The sequence below is a fragment of the Delphinapterus leucas genome, chromosome 10, assembly GCF_059928025.1.
Source record: "Delphinapterus leucas isolate spDelLeu-1000000601 "Yukka" chromosome 10, BTC_Dleu_Yukka2, whole genome shotgun sequence".
Taxonomy (NCBI): domain Eukaryota; kingdom Metazoa; phylum Chordata; class Mammalia; order Artiodactyla; family Monodontidae; genus Delphinapterus; species Delphinapterus leucas.
In genome coordinates this window covers 27,127,507-27,147,019 of record NC_143138.1, presented here as the reverse complement: position 1 = coordinate 27,147,019, position 19,513 = coordinate 27,127,507, and the positions used below count along the sequence as shown (strand labels likewise).

General features: G+C 45.9%; 1 protein-coding gene across 5 annotated transcripts in view; it reads left to right on the top strand.

The window, feature by feature from the left end:
* TFAP2B (transcription factor AP-2 beta) overlaps window positions 1–11,158 on the top strand; it is a 30,178-nt gene extending 19,020 nt beyond the window's left edge. For 2 of the 5 annotated variants that reach the window (XM_089918630.1, XM_022581467.3), the window contains 3 exons: window positions 354–472; window positions 2,603–2,744; window positions 5,613–11,158. In XM_089918630.1, the coding sequence (XP_089774756.1) occupies window positions 354–472; window positions 2,603–2,744; window positions 5,613–5,913 (562 nt within the window). In that variant the 3' untranslated portion in view covers window positions 5,914–11,158. The remainder of the gene's footprint in view (window positions 1–353; window positions 473–2,602; window positions 2,745–5,612) is intronic. The other 3 variants (XM_089918629.1, XR_016394596.1, XM_022581466.2) reach the window with 3 other exon arrangements.
* Window positions 11,159–19,513: the final 8,355 nt, after the last annotated feature.

Sequence of the window (19,513 nt, the reverse complement as noted above, 5' to 3'; positions counted from 1 at the left end):
CGGTTTCTGCTCACCTCACTGGCTCCATGACAAGGAAAGAGCTGGGCTTGTGAATGTGCAACTTCTACCTTCTCTGGACCGACAACCTACACCCTAATTATTCCCATCTGGTATCTTTTTTTTTTCTCACCAGATAAAAAAAGTAAACGACTCAATTTTTTTTTATGCTCTGTATTGCAGAAATTAAGCAAACCTCAGCAAACTATCAGCAAATAACCAAAAGGAAGAAAAAAAAAAGTGCTAACCTCAAGTTAAAACCTCTTCAAGCTCCACTGGGCTTTAGATTGCTAAGTCTAAACTTTGTTTCAGGAACACTCTGAGGTTAATCAGAATGTTAATTCTTGCAATTTCAGAGCCAAATCGAAAAATGGGGGGAGATCTTTGCGAGAAAGGCTAGAAAAAATCGGTTTGAATTTACCCGCGGGCAGGCGCAAGGCAGCAAATGTCACGTTACTCACCTCCCTGGTGGAAGGTAAGCAAGACGTTTGGCCATTTCACGAAGTGGTGGAGCTTAACTGTCGGCTGAAGGCTGAAATTTTACATGTTTTATGATTAACTGGAAATCATGGCAATTGTTGTGCCCTTTTGAGTTGGATGTCAAGCGATTGCTTGAGAGAAGTTCAAAGGTCCTTTTACTTAGAGGGAGCGGCAATTGTCCAGAGGCCAAGGGACAATGCAAGGGTCCCTGAGCTCTGGAGAGTGCTCAGGTCTAGTCTCCAAGCCAGTGTAGGGGTCGTCTCTGCCGCCAGGTGCAGGACATGGTGCCTGAAACACCCTCTGTATGAACTCCTGCAACAGTAACTCTGTAAGAAGCAATGTATTCTATACCCCTTCTCCTTCCCAGATTTTACCTGTGAGTCGTTAGTAGTAGAAAACACAGTCGATTTATGAAACTATTATTGCATTCATGACCTCTAATGGTTATTTTAAAACTCGTGTCACTCTCAGGGCCCCTATCTCCTGCTGATTACCTGGGACTTATTGTTATTGAAATACAGCTTTATAAGATCAGTGACCTAGGAAAAATATGGGGTGGGGAGTGAGGAAACATGGAGGGGAGTCGTGTATGATCTTCAGCTGTGAATTTAAAGGCCCAAACTTATAACAAGCACACTCTAATTTGCTCATCATTTTGGGATTGCGGCTGATATTTATGGTATGTAATAAACAGGATCTTCTCCACAGTCTAGAACAAGAGGATCTGCGTTTGTATCTGTGGGATGTGGAAGGGATAGGAAATAGAGCCAGATGGACCTAATGGAGGAAGTTGTAGAATTTTCTCTAGAGTCTAACATGTAGGTCTTGGTTTCTTCTTCTATTTTTATGGATATGATATTATGACACTCCTGTGGGGAGTTAGTTTTTAGAGGAGGGGATCTTAGAATATTTAGGCAGCAACCATAAAGTCATCACATTTACAGGCAATGCACTTTGCTATCTTTAAGGCAAAGTTGCCTGGCCCAAACTTACCCCCAGGGACAGCGGTCACTAAATTTCTAGACCACATTTATTAGTGGTTGACTCTTAGCCTGGGGTTTTTACTTTTTGCCCTTTAAGGCATTGCTAATATCACAATCTTCATTTTGAAAAGCAGTCAAAGTAATTTCAGCCCAAGACGGATTTAGGTGGAAAAGGAAGGAAACTGGAAAACGCACTGAAATGCCAATATTCATTTGGCAGTTTTCAGTGTTATGAGTTGTTGTAAGCACTGTACCTGAAGTCTTTGGTTACTATGCTCATGATGATTAAAAGTAAGTCATGCTCCTTAAAATAACATAGCTATGGGATAATTCAACAGATCTCTTTTTCATGTCGGGATCTTCCCTTGAACCCCGAAGGCTGTGCTTTAAAGGGCAATAATGCTTTATTCGAAAGGGGCTTCCACGTAAGTTAAGGAATCTTTCAGCTGTCCAGGTTTTCTATAGCTGCTGTGTCACCTTTGTGCAGTAGAAAGTCCTTAAGTAAGAGAATGATGGCAGGAACCTCTGAAGAGGAGAAACCTGAAACCTAACTGGCAGGAAACTGACAAGGAGATTAAATATTTCATTGCTGGATAGAAACGGATCCATATACGATTTACATATTCTTTAATATATGTGGACATAGACACACAGGGATCTATATTTGTATATATTAGTTATTATAGGAATATACAAAAGATAGGAAGACTTTTAAATTTTATTTAAAGCAGGTGTAACAGATGCTTTAAAAAAGAAAGGGGGACTCTGGCTTGACTATCCAGCTCACTGTCTATCTAGGTGCAATTGTAAGGTAGTTCCTGAATGCCTGACCACCTTTCCCTTAAGACAAAGGCATGGGGTGTGGGAGACCTGAAGCTGTTCAGGGGATGTCTAGCTAGGACTTGGCTGGAAGGATGATCAGGGAGAGGCTGGAAAGAGTGGCAGGAACAAAGTTTGTTCCATCAACGTCAATTACGGTCTGAGAACCATGTTTAGTTTGGGCATCTGTCTCATCTTTGCTATTAACCCTTAACAGTTGGCCTCTTTTGTAAATAATAACAGAATTGACCAGGGAACGCCTCCTGCCCTTGGGATGGTCAGGGACTGGGTGCTGATTATTTCCTCTGCGGTTGTCTTTTCAGGAGAGGCTGTTCACTTAGCTCGGGATTTTGGGTACATTTGCGAAACGGAGTTTCCCGCCAAAGCTGTTTCTGAGTATTTGAACCGGCAGCACACGGACCCCAGTGACCTGCACTCCCGGAAGAATATGCTGCTGGCCACCAAGTGAGTGTCCTGGACTCGTGGTCCTCATCCCAGCCTCCCAACCTGCGGAGCCGCCTCGCTTGGGGGCAGGCGGTGGGAGCGGCAGCGCAGACTTCCTCGGTGGGGCAGGGAAGCAGCTCAGTGGTGGAAAGCCCGTGGATGGCTGGCTAGGGAACCCTCCCCCCTCCGCCCCCCTCCGCCCCCACCCCTCAGCGTTGATTATGGGCTTCGTATTTGTGTGTTTTCTCTATTTCCTAGTTTCTGAGAGGGATGGCTTTATTAATCCGAATCCAGGCTTTTTACAATTCACATCCCCAACCCTGGGGATGGCAGGCAGACCTTTTCCGGTTGGGTCCCTGTTCCAGTTCTTTCCTGCATCCCTGGATGCATATTTCTCCGTGGGGTCCACATCTCCCTGTCTTATCCACACAGCCACGCGTGCTCGCTCAGGGTGTCTATATGTCACCCACGTTCACCCATCTCTACCCGCAGCTCTAATTACTCTCTTTCCAACGTTGCTGTTTGGCATCTTCCACAGACGTAAAATTTACTACAACTCTAGAGGGGAAGATAGTAAATCTCTGGCTAAATTTAGGTCTAGAGCTCATTTGAACTTTTACAGTGGGTTTTCTATTTATTTGATTTACTCCTGTCTTTGGCTTCGATGTCATATTGCTGGTGTTTTATGGCCGGCTCAGGCCTGCAGTGGGCGGCGCTGCGTGCGCCCGCACGTTTCTCTCGCAGGCGCGGCCCAAACAGCGGCGCTCATTTATTTAGTGCTGGAGGACGCGGTTTGTTCCGTTGACAGCGTAATTTAAAGAAATATATGGAAGGCTGAAAAATCATTTGCTCAAATTTGTCCAGATGTTTTTGAGACGTGATTGGAATTTGATTGCCCCTTTCCGCAGGGTCAAAAAATATTAATGTCCCAGAACTTTAATTGCTTACAGACCCTGGTTTGGGCTTTGAAGATTTAAAATGTTTGACTCTAAGCATTTGTTCTCCTCAGTTCAGCATTTCCTTTTTGGCACTTTGGTAATGAGTACAAACTTCAGGAAAGCCTTTAGCCATCTCTTCCAACGATCAAAACCTGGCACCCACCGTCTTTTTAGAAGGCTTTCCTCTGATGTACCAACTAGCAATATAATAGATCTTTATCAGTAAATCGCCCTCTTACCCCTTGCCCTGGTGGCTAGTGGCAGGGGAACTGTTGGTGCTTTATAAAAGAGTAAAGGTACTTTGGGGAAAAAATAAAACTAAAGTGGCTAAATTAGATGACAGGATTCCACAAACAACTCTGTGGTTTCCCTAAGGAGTGCTTGTGGCTTCTCTTAAGGCCAGCACTTCTTAACCTGGGGGGAGTATCAGAATCAGCTGGGGAGCATTTTCAAGGTAATTATTTGTGGACCTAGCCCCAGGCTCCCTGAGTGGGAATCAGTGAGGGTGGAGGCCTGGATGTGTGTATTTGAACCCCACAGATGATCCTGAGGTATGTCTGACTTAAGAACTGCCCTATTTAGGTCAGAACTGTTACCCGTTTCTTCCTGGTTGGGAGGATGTATGTATGCATTTTGAACAGAGAAACGAGTAGTGAGAGGATTCCTGGTAGCGTCCTTTACCCATCAGCCTTAAAACCAAACACCTTTTCTGGCTGCTGCAGGCTGGGGAGGAGGTATTCCATTTCTCCTCCTGGGAGTAATCCCCTGGGAAAAGGTGCCCCAGGGTCACTGACGTGGGCCTCCAGGTATCTGCCCTATTCACCTGTTGGCCAGGCCAGGTGTCACCAAGTGTCAGACTATCCCAGGGAGGCCTGTGATTGGCGTTCTGTAGTTTTTCTTTTCTCACCACCCTGGAGACCAGGTGGAGGCAGGCTGGCAGAAGTCTGCCAGCCTGTGAAAGGCTATGACCTTTGGGATGCCATACTTCTGACCACAAGGTGAACCAAGCCACTGGACCTTCAGGGCTAAAATCCTTTTGTCCACCTCCTATATTAAAAATTTCTCAAATAAGTTTAGTCCATAGTTAGGCACGCAGGATTTCTAAGGCTGGGAGATTCCTCTAAATTGTCAGTGCCTTGAAATAAAAACCTTCAACAATAAAAATCTACCCTCCCTGGAGTCTTAACCATCTACCTTTAGGTTTTATTTAAACAATGTGGGAATCCTTTTATATGGACAACAATATTGTTGTACAAAGATCTTCGGTAGCCTGTGCTTTAAAAGGAAGGGAAAAAGGTGTGGTGGTGGTGGGAATACTTCCCTTCTCAAATGCTGCAGGTAAACAGCTTTTTGCTTTGAATGGAATCGGCATTCTCTCCTGGAATAAACAGTTGATTGCCCTGGGCCACGCAAGGCTCCAGCAATCTGCTTCTGTGCCAGGGACAGGCTTGTGGCCCAGGGCCCTAACTCCTTCCCAGCTTTTTGAGTCTGATCACCAAGAGGTTGGAGAGGCAGGGGAGAGGAGGGGGAGAGGGCTTTTAGAGGAACTGTCAGGTAAGAGCTAAAAGTTACTGAAGATTGCAAATCAAACGCTAAAGCCTAGCACATTTCCCAAAGCGGGGTTTATGCAGTCCTGGAATGAAGGGGGAAAGATGGGCGGGGGTGGGGTGGGGGAGAGGCCAGGCTTTGGGATGGAAGGGGTGCCTAAAATCCCCACCCCCGCTTTCCTTCCAGTCCCAGCTGCTCTAGAAGGGAGAACGCTGGGAAAGGAAACAGAGCGGAATCGCCCACATTAGCCTCGCTCTCCGGCTCTCCCGTGACTGGGCGCCCCTGGGCTCTTGTGAGCGTCTCCTTTAGAATGTCAATGACAACGACACTGAGGGTGGTTTTTTTTGTTGTTGTTGTTGTTTTGCTTTCTTATTGTTGTTGTTCCTCTCCCGCCCCTTTGCAGGCAACTTTGTAAAGAATTTACGGATCTGCTGGCTCAGGACCGGACGCCGATCGGAAACAGCCGGCCCAGCCCCATCCTGGAGCCGGGGATCCAGAGCTGCCTCACGCACTTCAGCCTCATCACGCACGGCTTCGGCGCCCCCGCCATTTGCGCCGCGCTCACGGCCCTGCAGAACTATCTCACCGAGGCGCTCAAAGGCATGGACAAGATGTTCTTGAACAACACCACCACTAACAGGCACACGTCTGGGGAAGGCCCAGGTAGTAAAACTGGCGACAAGGAGGAGAAACACAGGAAATGAAAAATTTAAAAAAAAAAAAAAAAAGGAAAAATGTTTTAAATACAAAAGGAAAACAGAAAAAAATTTAATTTTAGCTCTAAAAATATTGGATTGGCTTTGGAAGAATTATATTAGGTAGAATACACATACAATAAAAGTTAAAAAAAAAAACAAAGCTAAATAACTTAAAAAAAAAAAAACTTGAGGCGTACCACGGAGCAACAGTATCGGTTCTCAGTGTCTATTTCAAGATACACTTGAAGACAACCGTCCGGATTTTCCACTTCGGTTCTTTCGAGCTTAGTAATACTGATAATAAAAAGAAAACCATGAATTTTTTTCCCTTTGGAAAATAAACATAAGACTAAACGTGAGAAAACTCTAACTTATTGGAAGAAAATCGGAGAAACCGTGTCGGTGTCAGTGCTTTGAGAGCTGGTTGACTGAGACGCACGAACTTTTTAAATTTTTAATATATTTTTAGGAAACTCTCTGGCAGTCCCCGCCCTTCCATCTCACCTCGCCCCTCTCCCAGCCACCCTTTTTCTACGTTGCCCTGCCTCCCTCCGGCTGTCACGGGAATCTTCCGGGATGAAAAGGCGTGTGGTTAGCCCTCTGGTGCGCTGTTGTGGTCCCCTTGGTGACCCCGCCCCCGCCCCGCCCTGTGTCCTTAACTCAAGGGGACCCAACTCCGGGCCGTTTGCTTAATTAGGGAGGGCGAGGGCGGGTTGGGCGGGAGGCCCGCGGGGACGCAGGCGGTGGCTGCAGCTCTCCGGCCGGCTGGCCGAGGAGAGGCTCCCGCGGCCCGGCCGAGGAAAATCCGGACCAATAAGTTGATTCAGACTCCTCATCAGTTCTTTTCTGAAACGTTACTAGTTCCCAGCCTTGCCAGCATCTGCCTACAGAGCATCTTGCATTTGTTATCATATGTGTCATCTACCAATTTTAAGAACAATAGTAAAACCCAAACACAATATGAATACGTTGATTAGTATGTAATTCCTTCGGAGGGGTATGTACCATTTCATTCTCTTCTGTTTTCCAAAGCTTTGCCCGCATGGTTTATGAGCTTCTTCAAAGAGGACTTGGGCTTCCTACACAATCTATAAGGTACAGAGAAAAAAAAATTCCGATCCCTTTTTAATCACAGCCTGTGTGTCAGAATTCTGCAGGTGCACTTCTTTAAAGAAGCTCAAAGGGAATAATTTAGAAAGTGGCCAATAAGAGATTGAAGCAGCTTTGAGTCTAGTTGCTAACAGATACCTCAACACAGAATTCCGGGGAAGTGGGGAGCTGCTAAATGAATTTTAGGGGAGAGGAGTAAGTGTTCTTGGAGCCCAATATTTTAACATTATTCCCTTGCCTTTAAAGTGGATTCCATTTCCTTGGGCTCTTTGGTGATTGTGGGGAAAGCAGCAGCTTTGCTAGTGGTCGAGTGGTCGCGGGGAGGGGGGTGGTGCAAGCTCCTGTGTTTCAGCAACAATTGCTTTCTTACAAGATGCTTTGTGAATGAGGCGTTTTTTCCCCTCCCAGACGTGCACTTGTTTTGGGCAATAATGGTAAAATAATGCAAAGTGAAAGGAGATGTATTTCAGCTTTGAATGTTACTGTCTGGATACACTGGGACTATTCCCAGTGGATAAAGTTTCATACATTTAATATCTCTCACTTCTGGCAGCCCTGCTCCTTTCTTGGGCTTCACCTGAGCATTATCTTGAAATAAGATCTGAAACCCATTGTTCCCACCATCCCCAAAGCAGTGGGAAATCCCCAGGGGCGAAGGAGTGGATGACCTAGGTCTCTAAATAGAGTGTGCATGAACGCATCTCTTTAAACAAAGTAGGCATTAGGACCTTTGCAGCATCCCTTGAATATAAAGATCCAGAGGTTTGTTCTGCAGGATTTACAGTTAGGACCCACGGGGACTCTCAGGTCTGCTGCCCCATGGGCCTTGGCCTGGGGAGGAGGGAGGTTAGAGGGTCGGATTTAGGAACGTGCTGAGTTTTGCACTGACATTTTTATGGGGGGGCTGAGTTAGGGAGCTGGCTTCAGACCACCAGGAGGGCCCAAGCAATGGCTGATGTCAGACCCCCGCCCATCCACGTCAGCTTCTTTGGGGGCCTCTGGGTGTTCAGGGCTCAGCCATTGATGAGTTGACAGGAGTGCAAAGGCTGGGAACTAGACCTCAGGGAGCGTGTAGACACTCCATCTCTTCCCAGCTCAGAAGCCTGCGCCTTTGTCCGAGGGCCTGGCCGCTTGCATTAGACGTATTCTGATTGCCAAAGGCCGGGAGAAACCGCACTGAAAACCATCGTCTCCTTTCCTTGCAGGGCAACGCGCCCCACGCGTGTGACGTGCGAGAGACGCGATGGACGCGCCTTGCTCTTACTGTGCAGGTCCCGAGAGCGTGGGGGCCACTCGCGCCCAGTCGTGTTGAGGACATAGAATCAGCCGCTGGAGGGGCCGCGGGCCGCGCGGGCCCTTCCCGCTCTCGGTCTCACCCTAAGGGCTAAGGCGACCGAGAAAGCCCGGTGCTCCAGTAGGTAATGGGGCGGCGCCCCGCGGGCTGCAGGCGGGAGGGGTCTCAGCGCTGCCCGAGCCCCTTGCTGCCAGCGGCCGCCCCGGGCGCGTGCTTCCCGAGGGCGAGTGGCCTAGAAATGTCCAGGGGATCGGAAGCTTCCCCCGCCTTTGCCGGTACGAAATCTCTCCACCCTCAGGCTCCCAAAGGCGGGTGATGGGGTAGGAATTGTCTTACTGGGGTACGCAGGCTCCTTCGTCGCCCTTCGCCCTCCTCCGGGCGTTCCTTTGGCGCCCGGGCAGAGCAGAGCGCTTAGCATCTCTCCCCCGCACCCCGCCTCCACGCAACGTGGAGAGAACCCACTGCCCCCTCTCCCTCCCCCACTTCTCCTTTCCTGTACGACCCCCGCCCCCTTGCTTTCGTTAGCCAGGCCTGCTACGTTTATCTGATAATTGAGTTATTAAAAGATTTGGTTTCCTTGGGCCCATAAATCAATAAACAGTGGGATTAACTCAAGAGTTTGCCTTTTAAGTCAAGGGAAACGTTTAAAGCAAGCCCCTTTGAGTCTTGTTTCCAAACTAAACAGGTGAGTTGCAGCTCTCCCCCCACCCCACCCCTGCACTCTTAAGACTGTATCCAAGCCGCGTGCCCACTCCTAAGTGCCCGGTCCCAAACCAAAAGAGCTAAAGGTAGAAAGCAAGAGTCAGGACGTGGCAGCGCTGCCCTCGCACTTCCCACTTTGCAAGTTCCTTTGGAGGTTCTAAAGGTCTCCTGACCATTCTCTGTCCAGTCCTGCCTCCTCTTGCACGTATTGTGGCTCTCCTGGAAGCAAAGAGAGAAAAAAAGGGCTGTTCTGGGTGAGGATTCTCCCCTAGTTAGCTTGCTTTTTTTTTTTTACTTCTCTCTGGCACCATATCCTTAGCTTTCTCCACCCCTACATAAAGAACTGAAGAACCTTTCAAAGACCTGGCTGTTTTATTTTCTTTGGCCAAGGAAACCACTTTTTCTCAAGCAACTATTTTATATCCTATGAAAACTTCGGTCGAATGGAAAACCTGAAATACCCCAAACTTATCTACACACTGTTCCTCCGGTACAAAGCCTTACTTAAAAGGGCAACTCGTCCCTACTTAGAGTGTTTATAGGGAGTTTGTCCTCACATTTGATATCCTGTATGCGTAATACATTCTGTGGAAAGGAAATAACCTTAAACCATCTGATGTTGCCTCAAGAGCCCAAACGGTGTTTCCCCTCCTGTGCTGATGTATGTTAAATGATCAGGTTAAAAAAAAATAACAAAATTCGTTTTGTTTTCTTTTAAAAAGTAGAATGAACACTATTCTTCTTGAAATGCCAAAATCGACTCCTCTGTTGAGTTGGTCTCTAATTCACTAACATTGTTTTTGACAACAATCGAGAAATATCAATCTATTGACTCTTCACGAGAAGAGCTCTGGAGGGTATCCATGTTAAGTTTGTATATATTTATTTATGCTTAATTTAATGGGAATGTGTAAATATGGTGAGCAGGTAGTTTGGGATTATTTATCTGTGAATCTATACCTCTGTGAATGGGTGGTTAAAAAAAAAAAACAAACCGCTTGACCCTAGGTAGAATCCTATCTGAATTTCTCTGTTCTTTATAGACAAGCTGTTATGGTAATGGGTAGAAATTGGTTTATTGTCCAGTGTTGACCTGATTTACATAAATAAAAAGATGGTTGTGTTTTTGTTGTTTTCATCTTCAGTTTCTTGAGTATAGATGTTGTTTAATTCTACAGACAGAAACAAGTCATGGCCAAGAATTTTTTTTCTTTTTGTCCCCCCTCAATCATTGAAACACAGGCAGTGTTTTCCTTACAATAAATACAATAAATTTTGCCTCCCAGAAAAAATGGACACTTTTGTTTTCACTAGAAGGTGTTTTTGATTCATTAAAATTCCAAATTGACACTCTTCTCTCTATTTCTAGCTGGATTTGCAATAAAAGCCCACGTTAACTGCATCTCTTGGTTTATATTGCCCTTTAAAAAAATGAGGTTGTCAAATTACTTACTTCCCAGGTTATTAAGAGTCCGTGTCCCAGGAACGAAGGGCCTCTGGGTCCAAGTCAAAGATGATGCTCCCTTCATGTTGCTGGTGGGATGGCATTCTGCCATGATGTCTTTGACGGAGATGGTGCAGGACAGAAGCCCACAGGGCCAGGTATGGGCTCCTGCACCCCACACCTTGGGATCTGGGGGAATTAACTGGCTCATTTCAGGACTGAACCCAACCCTGACCTCACCAGCAGTGCAAGGCCTTCCATAAACAAATGAGGAAAAGCTCCCTTGACCAAAGGAGGAAAGAGGCTGTCTTAGGAGGTTTCCTACCTTAGGCTCAGAAGATGCCCAGGGAAGCCAGAGCTTTTCTCATTTGGGTTAATGGGCTGCAGCCCAGCCCTAATGGGCTGCAGTGATCAAACATCTTCTCAATCTGTATTTCATCCCAAGGCTTGGGTGTCTTCCCTGAGGCTAGGAAAGTAAATCCGTCCAAGCTGTTAAACGGTATGCACGAGTCACTGTTTCTCTTTGGACCTCAAAGTCTTTATCTGTAAAATGTGGGCCTCCTAAGGTCCTTTCCAACATTGTCTAGTTTAATTATAAAAAGCAGGAACAGCAACATGCATATATTTAAGGATAACTGGCAAAGTTAAATCTCGAAAACCCTGGATTAGGAGAGTGCTTAGCATATAGTTGGCACTCAGGTAATTAATAATATGCCTCCCATATCAATTTTCTGTTTTTCAGATGACTCATTCCCAGTTGGACTTCCCTATAGGGAAAGACAGAAAGGACAATGGAATCTGCTTTATGTGAGATTTTCCACTTCTTGGCTTCCCTATTAACTAAAAAGGGGGGGGTATCATGGCTAGAATTATAAATGAGTGAATCAAAAAGGGAAGGGAAGTAGAAGGAAGAAAAAAATACACAAGGGAAGTGTGATTAAGAGGGCGTGCAATCCATTTGTCTAGAAAGAAAATAGGTATATGCCTTTGTCTCTGGCTCAAATGTTTTACATTGAGTTTCCTTTTCATTTGCCTTTTGGAGAGTGAGGGGTTGGTTACCACTAGGATTATACAAAGGCGGTGATGAGTAATTTCCATATCCTATGGCAACTTTTCCTACTGAAGGGTTAACACCAGCTCTGGAGAAACAGACCTTCCATCTATTATTCCATAGGTAAATTCCAGACCACCTCCTCTTTCCACCACCATTTGACAAGGATCTGAGACAGTCACCCCAAACTCAAGGTCCTGAGGGGCCTGAATGTGGGGAAGGAACTTGAGGAGAGGGAAGGAAAGATAGGAAGCCAGAGAGAGCCTTGCCTAACAAAATGGCCCTGGGCTGCTAGTTACAGCTCCTCGCCGGCCCTTTTGTTACTGTCTTAACCAGGCTGCAGAAGGAGTAAGGAAATAACGGCAGCTGGAACTGCTAGGCCGTGGACCCTGACCACAGGCCCAGCGCGGGGACGCTGGGTGACCTTGGAGGAGGTGACCTGGAGGCAGCCAGCCCAGGTGCGCGGCTTCCAGTGGCCAAGAAGCCCACCTGCTCGCCCGCCCGCATTAGCGGCTTACGGGCCCTGATTAAAAATAATGCTAGGAGGAAGAAGAGCCGATTGTTTTTTTACGAGGCCACATTGTTTCTCTTCATTTGCAAAAACAGCCCCATGGGGTCCTTTCCCTGGGACCCCGGGCAGCCAGAGCTTAGAGCCACCAGAGATATACTGGCCCGATGGGACGTGTGTCTTCTTGGGGGCGCTCATGACTCCCGACGCAGGCTGCCTTCCGTGCGTGGACTTCGAAGGCGGTTGTCTGTCATGTCGAAGCCTCAGAAATTAAATGTGCAGCTCGCAAGTCCATTAATTTTAGCTTCCCATTAATCTATTTAAAAAGTGAACCAGCAATGGCTCTATAAATACAGTCCTATAAAGTTGAACTCCTTCCCATAAATCTTCTGAGTTGTTTATTTACATGTATTCCCTCGCCCTCTAACAAGCTTCGTTTCAACTTGGGGAAGACCCGAACCGCCCCGCCCCGCCACGGGGTGGGCTCACCCCTCCCCAGCTTCCCCGCAGGAATCGTGGGCGCCTTGGAAAGGAGGAACTACGCGGGGGCAGAACACGGAGGGCGAAAACTCAATTTTCCTTCTTGACTTTGTTTCCTTGTGTCTATCCCAAACTCATGCTCTCCGTTATTTCCCATCACAAGCTCCACACTGATTTATACCGTCATAAACAGCATTCTTACGACTATAACTTCTCTCATAGCTTGGGGTGAGCTCCTTTTTCACATCCCTGGCAGCCACTACTTTTAAATCAGGCCTCATAAATAATCCCAGCGCTTCCTGAGGGCGAGTTCAGTCAAACGTCTCCCCGGGTCCACTTTCTTGGCACGGGTCCCTCCCTCAGGTCACAGGTTGGAGCACTCCCACCGCCACGTTTCCAGGACGCAGCCGCGGACAGCAACGCGGAGACTAGGCACCAGCGCTGAGCCATTCACACCCCTGGCCCAGTCTGCGTGCGTACGTATCGCGCGTAAGCCGCCCCTGCCCGCGCGGACCGCACGCACGCGGCGCCCCTGCCCGCGACTAGGCACGCTCTCCGGGTGGCAGGGCCGAGTGTCAACGAGCGCGCACGCGCAGACGCCTACGCACGCGCACGCACGCACGCGCCGCGGCGCCCCGGGGCGTAACTCCGGGCCTAGCGACTACCCAGGGCGCGGTCGGCGCGTCAGGCTTTTCGCTCCGCGCCCTGGAGGTCAAGTTTGCAAACGGCTGCGGCGTGGGCAACCTTTTTCTTTTTTTTTCAAACTGTTTATGCTGAGATTGAGGGAGCCTTTTTGTCACACAAGTTCAACACGTTCTACGCTGCCGCTGGTCTCAAACTAGCAAGGTCAAGCGGCGATTTTTGGCCCATTTGTTCGGAACCTATTTGTTCTTTCCCACTCTGCTGCTTTTCGCTTTTTCCCTTCTCTCGGACGGGCTGCAGCCTTCTGGAGCTGACTCAGTCGAGAGGCGTCCAGACTCAAATAGGGGTCACACATGCTGCCGGGAGAGGCCTCTGCATAAAAATGCTCTTTAAAATTTTTAAAAAGCAGCATAATAGCCAATGGACTTAGCAAAGCGTGACCTGTCCAGGCCGCTCGGAGGGCAGGCCTGGCAGTCATCTGTGTCTGGACCACCACTCAACGTCCGGGACGTACCTGTTCGCTGACGTATTAGCAAACGTTTCAAGGATGTGGCTGTCAGCTGTCATTAGCCCACGCGTTTTACCGGGAGGAGGACACGTCCAGGGCGTGTTTGCGTAGAATATTCTGGGAAGGTCAGAATCTGACCTCTGGAACAGTCAAATGTTCCTTCTTGTACAGACATTTATCAAATGACTGGAGAAAAGCTGGCACGTGAGCACTGGGGTACAGAGGCGTGGAAGGGACGCTTGCAAGTCTTTGGGGAAACTCGGACCCAAATCGGACACAAGTCACCCCAATGAGTTATAGCGCTCCCTGCGTGAACCATCAGGTCCTGAACGCTAGAACCTGGCGTCCGGATGCGCAAGTAGAGGCCGGGCAGCTCGGAAACACCTGATGACCTGGAAGCGCCGGTGGCTGTTCAAGTGGGCAAAGTGAGTGCGACCATCATCTGAGTTTCTAAGGAAACAGGATATTAGATAGCTTCTACACAGCAGTGGATTTTACTGGGAAACGGTCCACCCTTGTAGGTTTGGGAAGGGGTGGGGAGGGGTTGTACATAATGGCTGGGAAAATGCCAATCAATGCAGAGAAAACAAGTGTAAAACCAAACCAAATCTTAGTGCTCCATTAACCAAAAACCCCCGCCGCTGCCGCCCCCCAAAAAAGGTGCTAGTGCTAACTTTGAGATCAAAGTATCAATCTTGGACCAGGTTGAATTTTGTGTATATCTTATCCTCATTGATAAATGATTCTACCAGAAACAAGGTATGTAGACCTTTTTGGGGGGTTGTAATTAGGGCTTTATCTCTCTCTCTCTCTCTCTCTCACACACACACACACACACACACACACACACACACACAATATGGGAATTCCCTAATAGCAGGACTACAAAAACATCCACAAAAAAACATTTACCAGTGTGAATTTTCTTTTCCAAGGGAGTCCTATGTGTTAAGGAACCCAGGAAAGGTTTTTTTGTTGTTTGTTTGCTTTTTAGGTTTTAGGGCTCTTGCATTCAAGAGAATTCTTTTGACCAGAGATTCCTAAAGATAGGAAACTACCAAGATTTGAGGCAGAAGTACAGTTGACTCGTTTTATGGGTTGTTTCACGCACTTTCCCTTTTGCTGTTTTTAAGAAGGGGTTAGGGTTAGGGTTAGGGAAGGGGTGGGTGCGGCACAGGCCTGAGCCCTACCAACGAAATGGGCCCACTGAATGATTTCATTTGCTTTTATGTGCAATATAAATATTCTTTTCTTCTTCAAAGATAAGGGCCATTCTAGACAATGGGGTCAAATAGTCCAAAGAAGGATCAAGCTGATCTGGGTCTCTGTGACCTTTACCCTTCCTTTAATTCTCAATAGTGAACATCTGTGTTTGGTGGCTAGTGCCTGAAAGTAATAAAGACAATTAGAGCATTTTATTTTTTCTTGGGGGAGGGGTTTGGATACTGGTGTGGAGAGGTAAAAACTTTATGATACTAGTCTGCAGGGTGAAACTAGGGGAGTAGCAGCCGCTAGGCCTTGTTGCTTTGTAGGCCCTTAGGAGTGGAGTGTGGTAATCGTGTACACTGAAGCTGTAGGTGATTCATATTGCTCCTTTCTCCATGAGGCTGTGGGCAGTTTTTTCTTACAGTCCTATCATTTGTCACCTCTGAACCAGAAGAAGATAATGTCCACCTCTCCCCGGCACTTTTCTGAGTTTACTTCCAGCTGTGAGGACAGTTAATGAAGTTCCTGAATACATCTTCACTTTCCTCCTACTTTTGTGAAAGCCCTTCTCTCTCTTGCACCTAAGAACAAACTAAAGCCAAACCAAACCCAAACAACTTGACAAAACACAAACACCCACCACATGTTAATTTATTGAGAAGTATTTCAGCTTCCACTGTGTAAAACTTCAAAGTCCACCCATCCTGAGGCCATTTGAAAGGGGCTCAAGTTCTGAAAGAATAAGATATTCCAGAGATAACCAATTAGAGAAATTTATTTCCAAAACAAATATCGAGTGAAATAACACGTTTTTCTCAGTATGTGGTGTCCCTGTGGCACTCTGCTGTGGGTTTTTGATGATTCAAAGCTTGTTTCTTGTAAAGGACACGTATCTGATCTTGAATGGGCAAACCTATTACTAATACATGCATAAACTTACATAACAATTTAAGACTTGCGTGAAGTTAAAGTTGAAAAGTGACAAACTACACACACATGCACATACACAGATATAGAATCTCAGTTGCAGTGAAACGTTTTTCCTAATGGAGGTTTTTGGAAAAGTCCTATTTTTAATATTCTAAAGTTCATACAAGGGGTATGTCTAAGAATCAGAGGATGAAGCCTTCAAATGAGGGTATTGTTTTCCTGTCAGCTAGACACTGGATGGCTTCTCTGCATGTCCTCACTCGAACGCGTACCCAGGAACATGCGTCTGCAGGGCAGTCGTTCTGCGTTTAGTCTCATATGTGCACAGGCACACACAGAAGACTGTTTTCATTCATCATTCCTCCTTGATGTTAAACATGTGTTGGGAATTTTACAACTCAGACTTCTCCAGATCATATTTGTGACTTTGTTATCACACATGCAGTTTAGAAACCTACAAGGTGATAACTAGGTTATTCTTCCTCTCTCTCTCTCTCATTTTTTTTTTTTTTTTGCTGTTAATAACTCTGTCCTTCTTCCTTTCCTCTCCCCCACTGGTTCCCCCCTCCCCAGCATTCTGTCAAGCAATAGGCTGTAAAATAGTTATCCAGACCAGCAGCCAGGCAAGTGCCTTTTGAGAGTAATTTCTGCCCCAAGCGTTTAGCCCAGGGCAAAGCAAGCGTGCTCTCTAACTGATCAACCTGGATATTTCATTATTCATTAATTTACTGTTTAACCAAATCCCACTCATTATCAGAGGCAACGCTTGGCAGAGCCCAGCGAACAGTAGCAGTTGGTGTCAGGCGTGGAGAATTGGCCCATTTGATCCTGGGCTGTTTTATTATTCAACACCACTGACTGGGAAAAAGGTCCATGAATAATAAAGAGCCAAAGCGTGTTTGAACTGAGAAGCATGACACAGCCTTACAAAACAGCAGTTAGAAAATTAAAGGCAAGGTGGCCCAGACTTTGCATTTTTTATCTTGGCTGTGGGCACAGACATTTATATCCCTACATTGTTTTCAATGATTTTTTTTTAAGTCCTGAAGACAGATTCATTTGTTTCAGTCAGTCTCACCCTTTCAGAACAGACCATTGAAGAACTCAGGAGCAAACTCACACGGTAAGAAACAAACATGCCTCCAGATGGGAGCTTGAAAACATAATTTCTAACCTCATAATCAGTTAGGTCCTTTGTGGCCCTTCTCAGCTTTGGGGAAGATGTGGGTGATTTTAGTTCTCCTTTGGACCTGCCGTCATTCATACCCTGGGTTGGTTTAATAAGATAATTCATGATGCTGATCAAATGCACGTTAAGTTCCCTTTCTGTCCAATTGGTTCCTTGACAAGTCTTTGGCTTTATAAGTACCTGGCCACAAAAATACATATAGCAAGGGTTTTAGAGATCCTATAGGTAATATCTAAAATCTTATTAATATGAGAGAAGGGCCTATGAAATATATAGATGTGAAGGGAAAGTTTACGTTCCCCCAGAAGCACCTTTTTTTTGTTTGTTTACGCAGGCAATGGAGGTCATAAATTCTTTCCAGCTCTGTTAGACCTGTAAATGCAGTTGTATTGAATACACCTGTTGGACCCACTGGTGGTGGGCCTGAAAGCATGACTGTCTTTAGAACTGACCCACCCTGTCATTCTACTCACGTATCCTTTTTATTCATTGCTTTATAGTCCCTGAATAAGTATGATGAGACAGAAAACAGTAATTTTAACAGTACCTTTTGTATGTTGCCTTCTACTGCCTTGCAGCCCCTTCCTTTTATTCACATACAGCCTACCTTACACAGAGAAATAAAGCACGTGAGCTGTAGCTCTTTCATTTAAATGAGCGTAGTTGTGTAGGAAGAAGTTTCTAGGGACCAATAAAGTCCATATGGGCTGCCTATACTCATAAAAGTTATATAGATGTAATCTTCCAGGATTCTTCAGAACTTGGTCAGGGTAGAACTGCCTTGGTGCTAATATACTTAGACAAAAAAAGGCCCTGTCCAAAGGTGGTGGTGGTGAGATCAAACCTCAAAGGATTTTTAATGTGGAAATCACTAAACAAATGTTGAAAGCACTAGGGGGAGGCTTGGCTTTTTCTTACCTCAGGATCGTCTCTTGCTTGCCTTGGATGCATTTGGAAACTATTGTCAATGTGTTGAATGTAAAGTAGGACAAAATGTTAACATGGAAAAGTTTCTTTTAACGACATCAGCCTGACCACTTCATTTTACAGATGCTTAGAGAATGGCTTGTCCAGTTTCATGCGTGCAGCTCCTGGCAGATTGCCATTAGAACTTTAGTTTCAAAGTGCTCTTTCCTCTACAAAAGATCTTAGGACTTTGGTTTTTATTCTAATTAAGTGTCAAATTGTTTTTCTAACATACCTTTCAGTAGTTTTGAAGAAGAGGCCTTAAAAAATTCTGATCCGATGGGACTGAAGTACAGTATTTTAAAGACAGATCCCTTACGACAGATACTCTCTTGGCATTACAATTTTTTGTATTAGTTACAAAAGGAAGGTGAAAATTGTTCCTCCAACTTAGTTGGGATTGGAGGGTCAGGTTCATAAGATAAAGTGAGTGTAAGTTAACAGAACTCAGTGTGAACATGATTGAAACTTGTGGCAGATAAAAATGATGCTTTGACTTCTCAGATCATGCCAGTCATGATTAAATCTGAAACCACACACCTTTAATATGATCACATGTGAAGAACTCCCAAAGTGAAGAAAAGTGGACACTATTAGCCAATTCATCCATTTGAGAATCACTAGGTCTCTGTTCTGCCTTTTATTCCAGTCTTGCTCCAGACTGAGGTATTGAATCTTACCCTCCAGGGAGGTGTGACTTTAGGACTCTGAAGCCTCACTGATGCCCCTTTCAGTCCTTGAGATTTATAACTTGGAAGAGTCTATAGAAGCAGTGTGGGAGAAGCAGGTCTTCATACTCCCTAGAGAAGAGACGCTGTGTTGGAAATTTGGAAGGGGAAGAAATCTTAGCATTTTTCTGGGCTTGATGGATCATAGGGACAAACAGACCCAACATAAATATCACCTCATCTGAGAAACACTTCTTTCCTAACTCCTTTACCTGCTGTTATAATTACTTGTTTTAACTTCTTGTCCCAAGGTTCTCAACCTTGGCTGCACATTAAAATCACCCAGAGAGAGTTTAAAAAAAATACTGATGTCCAAGCCCCATCCTCTGATTTATTTGATCTGAGACACTGGTATTGCTTCAAAAGATCCTCAGGTGATTCTAAGGTACAACTGAGATAACAAATCAATGCATTATGTTCTCAGAGCACTAACTTCATAACAGGACACTTCCCCATTGTCCTATTATGAAAGTCTCTCCCTGGCCACCTCATATGATAAACTCCAAGTGTAAAGGCCACGTCTTAGTCAACTTACATGAAACATGTAGTTTTTATTCATTCAGCAAACTCTTGCTGAGCAGTTACTAAATTGCAGAATTTGGGGACACATTAGTAACAAGACAGACATGGGCTTTTACCTGTGAAATGTACAGTCTTTAGTCCTGGAAGGCAAGTATGTTGACCCTGCCTTTGTGGATCTATCTAGGGTTATCTGATAGTTGGCCAAGAGGCATCTTAGTATGACAGGTAATTGTTGAGTGCCTTCTCTGTGCCAGCCACTGTGCTAGTTCCTGGCTAGGTTAGGGCAGATGCACAAGGCTGTAAGGGCTCTCGGTTTGGACATGGTT